General features: G+C 34.9%; 2 protein-coding genes across 2 annotated transcripts; one reads left to right on the top strand and one right to left on the bottom strand.

The window, feature by feature from the left end:
• Nucleotides 1-3,694: 3,694 nt before the first annotated feature.
• On the bottom strand, nucleotides 3,695-4,480 carry LOC112543198 (olfactory receptor 14L1-like). Its single transcript, XM_025177424.2, has one exon. The coding sequence runs from the start codon at nucleotides 4,478-4,480 to the stop codon at nucleotides 3,695-3,697; it is 786 nt and encodes a 261-aa protein (XP_025033192.2).
• A 5,755-nt stretch (nucleotides 4,481-10,235) lies between these two features.
• LOC148215516 (olfactory receptor 14J1-like) lies at nucleotides 10,236-11,165 on the top strand. Its single transcript, XM_088143049.1, has one exon. The coding sequence runs from the start codon at nucleotides 10,236-10,238 to the stop codon at nucleotides 11,163-11,165; it is 930 nt and encodes a 309-aa protein (XP_087999175.1).
• Nucleotides 11,166-12,308: the final 1,143 nt, after the last annotated feature.

Genomic DNA, 12,308 nt, shown 5'->3' with positions numbered 1-12,308 from the left:
ATGTCTGCTTTGACTTCTTAGAAACATCTTCAGTTCCCAAGAGTCCATCAGAGCTGATTAGAAATAATTCTTCATTTTTAAAAAACTTGATCTATACTTTGTTTCTGTTACCTAGTAAACTTATTGGAACTGCATTATTCAGAGGCCCTTTTACCTGATCCTTTAATTGTTCTCTGTATGTTTTTCACATTTATGGTCTGAGTTTAAACAAAAACAAAAGTGAGTTTAATGTCAGCTATGTATTTTCTACACAGTACAATCTATACTGTAAAGATATATTTTTATGAAAGAAATTCCAGTAGAAGTAAAAATTCTGGGGATTATATCTGGCATCAACAGAAGTAAAGGGTTATAAATGTGAAGGAAGACTGGTTCTTATATGTACAAATATGTCTTTAGCAGGATCATTTTCAAAAATGTACAGAAAAGGTCCATTGGAAAGTGGCTGAAATATTCCCTCCAATTTACCCAATACATCCCTGTGGGAAAGACAGTTGGACAGCCACATGGTATGTTATTGACAGCTCTCTTTACATCCCCCTCCCTCCTCCCTGAGAGGCATATGTTCAAAAGCAGAGTTTATACAACTCACACTATACTTCTCAGAAAACACATACGCACAAACATATAATCACTAGAAGAGAATATACGTAACTTAGGGTTGAACTGTGGAGTCCTTGGGGTTCTCTGAGCTTGGTTGTTTTCTTGCAAACATTTTGTTACCCGGTTAGGTAACATCTTCAGTGCTAGAATAGACTGGAGTTTGGTCTTTGTTTATAGACAGTGGCTTGCACTGCTAGTGCTGGGAGGGGGGGTTGTTTTTTTGTTTTTGTTTTGTCTTGGTAGTTTCTTGATTAGGGTATTGTTTACTGCTTGGTTGTTTGTCTGGTGTTAATCTTGGTGTTAACCTCTGCTTATCTGGATGATAATTGCTGGCAAGGAGATGTTCTGGTCTTTTTGTTTCCTTTTTTTATTGTCTCTTTTGAATAATGTATTGATGTTGATGTTGTTTATCACTATGTGCCTATTGATGGCTGCCTTGTCTGAATACCAAGCTTCCAGGAATTCCCTCACATTTTTGGATTTAGCTTGGTCTAAGATGCTGGCTGTTTCCCAGTTGAAACTATGGTTAAGTCTGTCCTGTTAAATCTAATCTAATATTATCTTCATGTTTTCTTATTTTGGATATCTAAATAACTGCACATGAATAGTGAGCACATATTTAAAGTTACAGAACAATCCCATGATTAATGTTATGTCATACAGTATAGAAGGTGTATCAACTAGTGTGATGGAAGGCATGAGTGTGGATGATTCTAGAATGGAGCTTCAAGGTTACAGGGAGGGGGAGTGACATTCCAAACATCTCCTTGGTCCCCGGCTGGACTGTGTGAAAGTAAGGAGGAAGAGACTGGCCCCTCCCTAAGGGCTTGATGGTTATATTTGCTCTCGTTGGGGAAGCAGAGTTAGTCTGGCAAGATTCTGTCTATTAGGTGCAAGCTAATAAAGAATCTGAGCTGATTTCTGGACTCTCTCATGTGATTCTTGGGCTGAATCTGACAGATAGGGATGCATTAAAACATAGCATTTGAGCAGGACACTTAAACTTGACATCCACCTGTTTGTCAGCTCATTGCCTACTATAAAGGCACCTGCTTCCTACATCAGAGTTCTTAGCGTCATTGAAAGAAGACATTAAAGAAGATAGATAACTGAATTCAATCAATCAATTCAATCATTTTTCCAATTGCATTTACTATGTATAGGTAGGCTTACATTCAGAGTAGGAAATTACTTTAATAAAAAATTAAAAGAAAATTTGGAAGCTTTTTAATACAGTTTCAAAAATTGAATTATTTCTCAAGCATTTTTTTCAGTATTCTGTTATAATAATACTATTCATTTATGGTCAAAAGACCCGGCTAGCACAAATATAATTTTAAAAAAGTTAACATACAATTAAATAGTTTAAGAAAGAAAATAAATTGGTAGGTATTACATAAAACATTAAAAAACTCAAACTTATTAATTTATAAGTAAAAGCTTTGTTTTTATAGCCACTATCAAACAATCCAAAGTGATATGCAAGGTGGTAATATGAAGGAAACATGTAGTTAGGAGGAAATAACAGGACAAAAATGAAGACATGGGTAAACTTTGGGACCAGTGACAATGGAATGTTCATAAAATAACCAACTATGATACAAGTATAAAGGTATCACATGTAATAGTTAAATGAGAAATCATAAAATTGTCTGTCCTGAAGGACAATCCATCTTGGCTGGAAGCCCCTTATAATGCTAAATTAGCCTGCATCCTGTGTGTGTGTGTGTGTGTATTTTCACTGACTTCTTGACACTAGACAGTTAAATTTCCAAAGATTAAAGCAGAGAATGATCCTTAGGAACCTGTTTTGTAAAGGCTGTACAATAACCATGTTTGTGTTCCGCTTTACTTCTTCAAATGGATCCCTGGGCTGATGGCTCTCCTTACATCACACATATTATCAGACAATGTTATATGGTAAACCTATATTTATTTTATTGGTAATTAATTTAGATATTTTTATTATTAATTACATTATAATAGAAATTGGGAGATTTTTATCGCTAAGATCAAAAATTGAAATATATTTTGAAAATGGCTATATCTTTTCTTTTGGTGGGACAAAACTCTCTGGAAGAAAATAGTCCTAATAATTAATTTTTACCATTATTGTTGTGCCTCTGTAAAGCTTTTGGAAACCCCGGCTTCTGTTTCAACATTATATATTTCACAATACAGAGCTAGGTAGAAATTTAAAAAAAGAGAGAGAGAGAAGTAGGAAATTAATAACAGAAGGGAGAAGCTATTATTTCAAAACTTTCTATAAAATGCTTAATGAGAGATAAGTAAATGATTTAATGTGGGAAACAGCAAATATTTTCTGTCTCACCAAGATTACCCATTGATTGATTGATTGATTATTGTGTGCTATCAGGTTGTTTTCAACTCCTAGCAACCACATAGATAGATTTTCTCCATGGCATAACATTATCCATAACAACCCCTAAAAAAAAATCTGCATTTTTATAGGCCCAAATGTTGCCACAAACTTCCATATTTGGTGATGCAATTAACTCCACTTTTTATCTCAACTTTTACCAAAACCCTCCTAAAAGAAACATAATTTTTCACCTCTCATGTTCCACTAGTCTTTAAATCAGAAGAAGAGGTAGAAAAAAGAGAAAAGGGGGAAGAAAACATATAATATTTCTACTTACTTCATTATCTTTACAGTCCAAGACTAAACAACAATTTCCACATTCATAAAATATACACTATATAAATAGCATACAAATAGTATGTCTTATTGATACTGATGGATTGATTGCTAAGTAATATGGGCATAACTTCCCAATCCTGCGAACAAGTGAAGAATCTAGTGATAGGTGTTATTATCTCCATACAGCACTAAGTACAAAGTGGATAGTGAAGTAACAAATGTAAGGCAGATTCAATTTTGGAATCCTACCTCTGATCATGTTAATGAAGACATATTTAAGAGTCTGATCTTTCCACCCTCTCTAGACATTAAGTCCATGATTATCTGGAGTGAAATAATATTTTTTTTCTTTTATCTTGTCTATCATTCCAACAAAACATTTTTCTCTCTCACCATCAAAATCAGTTAAAGCAGATCCCAAATCCAAATCTAGGAAGGAGAGGTAGAAAAAGCATGCTTAGAACAAAACCTTGGACCTAATAGTTTGAACAGGGCTTTCTTAATGTCTTTGTTTCTCATGCTGTAAACTATTGGATTTAAAATCGGTGGGACGAGGGAATATGTAATAGTCAGCATCATATCCAAATCAGATGGGACATTTGAGGGAAGCTTCATGTAAGTGAGTATTCCTGTGAACATTAACACAGAGACAACAATGAGATGGGGAAGACAAGTGGACAAGGCCTTTTGTCTTCCCTGGGCAGATGGTATTCTGAACACCGCACTCAAGATCTTTACGTAACTTACCAAAATGAAGATAAATAAACCTAATACTATAGTAATACTGCATGCAAGAATTCCAACTTCACCTTGATTGAGGTCTAAGCAAGTGAGCTTTAATAATTGTGGGATCTCACAGAAGAACTGATTGACAATATTAGAGCAAAAAGGAACTGTAAATGTGCCAATAGTGTGCAGGATTCCAAAGAAAAAACCACTGATCCATACACTAGCAAGCATCTGAGCACATGTTCTCCTATTCATCACCATCTCATACTGCAAGGGATTGCAAATGGCAACATATCGGTCATATGCCATGACTGTGAGAAGGAAGAAGTCAGATGTCAAAAAAGAAACAAACAGGAAAGCTTGGGAAACACACCCAGAATAAGAAATGCATCTGGTATTCATGAGGGAATTTGCCATGGATTTAGGCATAATGACTGAAACAGAAGCAAGATCCAGCATGGCCAAGTTCATCAGAAAAAAGTACATGGGAGTGTGCAGATAGTGGTCAAAAGCCACAGCTGAGATGATGAGAAGATTTGCTGTTGCAGTTGCCAAGTAGAAGGCTAGAAATACAAAGAAGTGTAGAATCTGAAGTTCCCAAATTGCTGAGAATTCCAGAAGCAGGAACGTAGGTATGGAGGTCTGGTTACCCACTGAGGGTTTCTTACTCATTACTAAGATGAATATAGCATCTGGATAAAGAAGGGGAAATGATTAAAAGTACTGTTTGAACCACTTTTTGAAGAAGAACTGTTTCTCTTTGAACATTGACAACTCATAATGCTCACTTTGTACCTTCATGCTTCAGTATGACAACGTCTTCCATGCATATTCATTGAATAAACAATTTGTGCATTTTCACTGTTTTTTATATATATAGTTGTTTTTATGTATTTATTTTTTTTAATTGCTGTATGCCACCCAGAGTCACCTTGTATGAGATGGGCAGCTATATAAATATGATGAATAAATCAATAAATAATAAATATTCATCTTTGAATAAGTAAAAATGTTAATCTGTCTTTGAAATAATAATTAAAAAATGGCTCCATTTTTTAGGTTCCATTTATAACTACTCTCTCATTACAATTAAAATCAGAAAGCAACAAAATAACTGAACTGATCCACAATAAGAAAAATTGAAATGTTCTATTGCCTTCACTATTCTGATCTTTGTAGTATAGACACATCATAGCATAGCATCTGCACAACTTTTCACTTTGATATACTTTCTGATGTCATCTGCAGGTTTAGGATGACAATCTTTCACCACTACTCATATTAACTAACAAAGACTCCAAAGACCCCAAGATTGCTTACTCCTTAACTGAAACCATGGCAGACTTTGTGTGTGTGTGTGTGTGTGTGTGTGTGTGTGAACCTGATAATTACAGGATAATTAAATACTGTAAGTCCCATATAGTCTGGAAGAATGCTATAACATGCCTTACTTGTCTCTAATTCAGGAAAAGTATCTATCACCATTTGTTTCAATATTATTACTATTGTTGCATTTAATATCTTTAATTACTCAATAGGTAGACACCAGACTGAAAGATACTGCTAGATTGGAGGGAAAAAATGCATATTTTAAAACAAATATAATCTACATTTTAAAAAAGACAAACATCACACTTTGAGATTCTACAAAATGGAAAATAAGCAATGCTACATCTAAACTCAGACTGCAAAAAAGAAAAGAAAATGTCCCAAATACACAGTAATTCATTATTATTACAGCATATATGTAGTACTAACTTACTATCTTTGCTATGTGGTTCTCTGTTTACTTTGTTTGCTCTTCTTCCATCAATAGTTTTTAGATTATCTGCCCAATTATATGACTATTTGTACATGTTTTACTATTTATGCATCAAGTAAATGAGAAATTTGTCTATTACCCTGGGAAATAGACTTAATGGAAATGCCTCAAGGGTGAAACACAACTTAGAAATATAGAGCAACACAGCAAAATAGTGGTGGTAGGAGATGAATAAACCCATCTGCAGTACATTTAATTATACTTACATGCTCCAGAAATGGGTGACTCTGTTGTTCTGTTTTGGACAAAAAATTAATTATCCTGTTGGTCTTTACTTCCCTATTACACTATGATATCGATCATGTACTAACCATTACCAGTAATAGTATTCATGTTTACCAACTAGGTGTTCACTTAGAGTTATAGAGCTAGGAAAATATGTATGCAAATACTGATGAGAGATAATAGGTTTAAAAATACATTTTCAACTATAGATCAGTTTTTAAAAAAAACTTGACTAACTTTAAGAAAGTTTTTTAAAAAAGAAGAACAGATAAGAATCTGTTGTGTTATGTTTGTATGGCACGTTTGTGTTCCTGTCCAAACCCAAGTTTCCCTATATGCATAGCAAACATAAGACTAGTGATATTTGATGATAAATAAATAAATAAATAAAAATAAAGATTGGGACACTAAACTACATTTCAACTGAAGGGAGGGAATGAAGGTTTATCAAATAAAACAAAAGTAATGGACCACAGAAGCAGACAAAATAATCAACTTTTCGTATTCGTCCTGTGCCCGACACATTTTTTTCTCCCTCCTCCCCTCGCAGAGCAGAGAGGTTGCTTAAACAAGCCATCTCTTCCTCCACAAGGCAGCAGTTCCTTAGAAAGTGCTAACAGCAAGTTAGCAAGCTCAGCTCTGTAACCTTAATTAATTCTTTAGAACCCTCCCACCAGCTTGTGCTGCTGCCTGACACTGAGAAGGCACTAATCAGTTTCACACTAAAGGCTTTCTTTTGCCTCCTAAGCAGCTCATGGCTCATAGTCACAAGTGTACGAGGCAAACAGCTGGTGCTAGCACATTCCTTTCAATTTGTATTCTCATTGTGTACCTATTTACTCTCTTGAAATCCCTTCCTGTCCAATGTGTGTAAATACAAGCATTAATTTCCTTCTTGGTAATTATCACAGTGCTGGGCTCAGCATTCCAAAGGGCAGAGGGAGTGAGGGAAAAGTGCCACAAAATTTATGTTAACCCAACTTCCTTGTGAGTTGAGTTCCGTAAAGCTTCCCCACCATTAGGGCTCACCTGGTTGTTTGAGGTCATGTCCTTCTGACACTGTAAGCATACTCAGGGACAATTTCTTAATCAATCTTTTTTCAAGTTTTATTACCATCCTGGTGTCTCCCTTAGGGTTCTTGTTCTTTGGTATCCATCCTGCAAATTCTAAATTAAGCACTGACACACAGATTAATAGGAACAATATGGAAGCAAACCAAAAAAAAAAAAAATCAGGCCTCGTAGATAAATGTGAAAACCAGAAAAGAAGAGACATTGCGCAATGTTAGGACTAAGAAATAGGTTGGAAGTGCTATAGAAAAAAATAGTAGAATAGGAGACAGGATGGTGAATGTCTGAAGAGGGCAGATGATACAGTTGTGTACCATAAAAACACAAATAGAAGCATTCTGATAGTTGGTAACTCACTAATAAGAGGAATATGTGCACCAACAAATCCCAGTTCCTTGTTAAATGTGCTGTTTTCCAGGAGCAATGGTCAGTTGTTTAAAAATGGATTGTAATAATAGTAATCATATAAAACAATTTGAAAATTTGAAATACAATTTTCTCTTATTTTAGTATTTCTTCTTCTTCTTCTTCTTCTTCTTCTTCTTCTTCTTCTTCTTCTTCTTCTTCTTCTTCTTCTTCTTCTTCTTCTTCTTCCTCCTCCTCCTCCTCCTCCTCCTCCTCCCTCTCCCTCTCCCTCTCCCTCTCCCTCTCCTCCTCCTCCTCCTCCTCCTCCTCCTCCACCTCCTCCTCCTCCTCCTCCCTCTCCCTCTCCTCCTCTTAGGTTTCTTTTTCTGGGTGTCGGTGTGGGTGTTATTCTATAGCTTTTTCATTATTCCCACACAGGACCTTGAGTACTTTGAATTAAAATTTGGGTATTTTCAATGCAGAGAAATAATATCCTGTAATTGTTATTAATTACTCATTATCATGAGACTGCATGCCAAAATTATATCTTCATTACAAAAACAGAACAACAACAACAAGGTTTAGATCAAACAATTTAGATCAAACCAAACCCCTATTGGATGAATAGAAATCACCAGAGGTGCCCGATGGTTATATTGTATTTAGATGAATGTTCTTCTCCTGCAATCTTGCTTTATTTGTATTTTTAAGTTTTTAAAAAAATAGCTGTGATATTCTGTTAATTGTTGATTGTATACCACTCACAGTCATGTTTAGTGAGATGGATGGCCATATAAATTAATTAATTAAATAAATAAAATGTTTGTCATGTTGATTTCAACAAACATTACTGATAACATCCAGTGATAGTTCCTCACTGCTTAGATATTATTACTTATTACTATGGTGAGCTAGATTCTTGGAAGGAATGCAAAGATTTTAATTTGCTGTTAAATTACAGTAAGATTTGCTTGTTTTGAACCCTGCTACATGATTTACACAAACTAAACCCCTGTTGGATGAGTAGAAATCACCAGAGAGACAAGGAGATATTAATACATTCATTTCTCTTTCTTAACTCTTCTTGTCTGAGAGATTTTAGCAGCATCATTTATGATCAGATGAGCACCTAATGCTGGGAGTGGAAAGTGCATCAGTCACAAAAGAAACCTGCTTTGGAAGGAAGTGTGTAAGCCAGGATTCTAAATGTATACTGAGAAATGTATTTATCTTTATCTGTTATATTGCTCTCTCTGTCTGTGTCTGTGTAAATATTTATAAATATACAGAAACAACAAGAAAAGTTTAAAACTTCAAATCAGTATCAGAATTAATATGCAATAATTAAGGACAGTGGCCAATATATTATGAATTATAAATTATAAATCCAGATTAACTTTATAATAATGTCTGCCTAATCTGAAAATTCTGTCCTTATTTAACAAATTATAAAGAAACTTAAAAGGTTTGAACTTTATGTTGGGAGACAGCTGAACTTTTGTTGTGGTACAAACCCATTTGTTAAAATATAATCATAATCAGGAATCATAAAAGAAGTGTAATTGCTTTTATCAGATTGATTCTTCACATTCGAAGCCAATTTTGACATTGAAGCATACTCCCACAACTTAATTTTCCATTCTTCTACAGATTTACAAGTTGCATATTCTGATAAACTGAAACCATGATCTGGGAAGAGAGGAGGAAGGGCTCTTGTAAATATATGTGTGTGTATATATGTGTGTATGTATGCTACATACATACACACACATGTATGTATGTATGTGTATGTATGTGTATATATATATGTGTGTATACACACACACACACATACATGTATACATATAGTTTCCTCTATACACTGAATAGTTAACTTACAATAAGTAATTGACTACAAGTGAATAGACTTCAAGCTATAAAGAATAAGTTATTGAAAACAAACCTGAATCTAATTCATATAACAATTCTGATTATTTCAAAATGGAAAGAATGCAGACTTAATTAAGCTTTTTATTTTAAATTTATTCAATAAATTTAAATACAAATTACTTGTATTTTTAAACAACCTTGTATTGACCAATAGAGATAGAGATGGATATATTTCCTTACCTTTGCACTCATTTTGAGGACTTGTGTTTCTGTATTTTTTGATCAAGTTTATTTATTGCTATAATGTGTGGTGAAAATCAATGGTTTCAGTATGGAGCGAAGGACTTATACTCATATAAGAGACATTTGTTCTCAACAATAATATAGATTTTATGGGGTAAAGTTGAAGTATTGTTTTCAACAAGAATATTTAAGCAGAACATCAAAATCAGCTATTAATTTAGTTATGCTATATCTTTTCTTACTTGAGTATTTGTATTCTAATTTGTTACTTGTCAGTGACGTGGTTTCAGTGGCAGTATTATTTATAATTAACAATTGCTTTGATTACAGTGTGAAAGTTATCACAAAGGGAAGCAATCTCTAAAATAAAATAGCAGCAAAAATTGAGGTGATATCCCATCTAGTAGACATTTGTCTGAACTTCTGAATAAAGCCTAAAATCTTCACTGCAAAAGATGAAATACTCAACAGGTTCTGATGAGCGTCCTGATATCAAGATCTGAGCCACTGAGTAGTATTCACAGACTCCTTGCCAACTCTCCTCATATTTTTTCCTCCCCCCCCCCGGGGTGAATGGACAGACATTCTGGAAATAAGCTGATTTCAAAATAAAATAACTATCCTTTTATTCTTTTTTATAGGAACATCATGTGCCATTTATAAACTATGGATAATCAATCCAGTATATCTGATTTTATGCTCTTTGACTTCTCAGAGGTACGAGAACTGCAGATGCTTTGTTTCTTTGCGTTCCTGGTGTTGTATTTGGCAATTCTGACAGGGAACCTCCTCATCATCTCTGTAATACTTTTTGACCATCATCTGCATATTCCCATGTACTTCTTCCTGATGAACCTGGCTATAGAAAACCTTGGTGCCATTTCAGTCATTGTCCCCAAATCCATGGCTAATATACTCATGAACACAAGATACATTTCTTACTTTGGATGTGCTTCTCAAGTTTTCTTTGTTGCCTTCTTTATGGAATCTGATTTTTGCATCCTCACAGTCATGGCATATGATCGCTATGTTGCCATTTGCAATTCATTACACTATGAAAGAATAATGAACAAACAAGCCTGCATTTACATGATTCTTGATGTATGGGTCAACAGTCTTCTTACTGGGTTGTTACACACGTGTTTTACTTTTGCAACCCCTTTTTGTTCAAACAGAATTGATCAGTTTTTCTGTGAAATCCCACAGCTACTTAAACTCACCTGTACAGGCTTAAACCTAAATGAAATCATAGCTATTGTGTTCAGTTTTATCTTATCAATGTGTTACTTTTTGTTTATCTTGATAACTTATGCATCTGTTTTCACTGCTGTGCTGAAAATTCCCTCCAAGGAAGGAAGGAAAAAAGCTTTCTCCACTTGCTTACCTCATCTTATTGTTGTTTCCATATTCCTTCTATCTGCATTAATTGCATATATGAAACCGCCCTCCAGTATATGGGATTTAGCAACAAGTGTACTCTACTGCTTTATCCCACCTCTATTAAATCCCATCATCTATAGTATGAGAAGCAAGGACATCAGGTTTACCCTGTCAAAACTTTTAAACATGGAGAACTTTCCTGGAAAATATTTTTGATTTTTCATTTCTGAGGAACAGCTATTTATCAACATGGACTATGTCATCAGCTACAAGCATCAGATCTCCTATAAATCTAGGTTCTCTTCTTCAATCCTCAGACATGTTAAATTGGTTTTGTCTGCAGCAACCTGCAATGATGTCAAAATGGAGACACATGCATGATGTCATGATGCAAATACCTCCATTACATTATTTATCCCAACATCTGATGTGAATATGAAAGTCACAACATTTCAGTGATGTTATTTATGTAGCAAATGTTTATATTCTTCTATCAACTGAATAACTCTGGGAGGCTAGCAAAGAATTATAATTACAATTTAAAAACTATATATTATTAAATACAAGCAACAATCAGTTTAAAAAATAAACATTCAAAATTTTTACAGTTTCTTTGACAGCATAAAACAAAACACACACACACCAGGCTCTACTAACATCCTATCCCCAATGCCTGAGAGAAAAAGTGAGATTTCAAGATGTTCCAGAAGCCAACAAAGGGAATTTAAAATTCAAGGGAAGATTGTTCCATAGTGTGGGCACCATAACAGAGAAGGCATGCTTTCTGGGTTCCACTAGGTGACATTGTTTCACAGAAGGGAGTCTGATCATACCCATCTTGCCAGATATAGTGGGACAGGCAGAAGCTACCAGAGTCAGGTAGTCCTGCAAGTAACCTGGCTCTGTGCCATGCATGAGTTTAAAGGTGATAATCAGCATCTTGAATTGTACCTGAAAGCATTCTGAAGTCAGTGCAGTTCACACAGTAGTTGTATTACTGGACCATCTGCACTTTCTGAATGGGTTTCAAGGGCAGCCTCATACCTTGCAATAGTCCAACCAAGAAATTATTAAGGCATGAGTGACAGTGAGTAATGCCTTCCAATCTAGGAAAGGGTGCAACTGGCATACAAGATAGATTTGTGTAAAGGCCTTCTTGAGCAGGAACTGTGAGTTGAGAAAGACCCCCAAAATGTGCACAAATCTGTTCGGGGAGTTAAAATGTAGAAGATTTCTAGATGTACGGAAACCCAGAACTCACAGCCACTCAGTCATGCTACAGTTGAGTTCAAACCTGTTTTTCCAGTCTCCAGGCACTGGTAAAGAACCTTGGATGGCTCAGGGCAGAGATTTGTAACT

The sequence above is a fragment of the Python bivittatus genome, unplaced genomic scaffold (genome assembly GCF_059951505.1).
Source record: "Python bivittatus isolate LINGU-HERP-01145 unplaced genomic scaffold, Pbiv_v1 ctg000470_np1212, whole genome shotgun sequence".
Classification (NCBI taxonomy): domain Eukaryota; kingdom Metazoa; phylum Chordata; class Lepidosauria; order Squamata; family Pythonidae; genus Python; species Python bivittatus.
The sequence above is the reverse complement of the archived record's forward strand: the minus strand, read 5'-3'. Positions and strand labels throughout refer to the sequence as shown.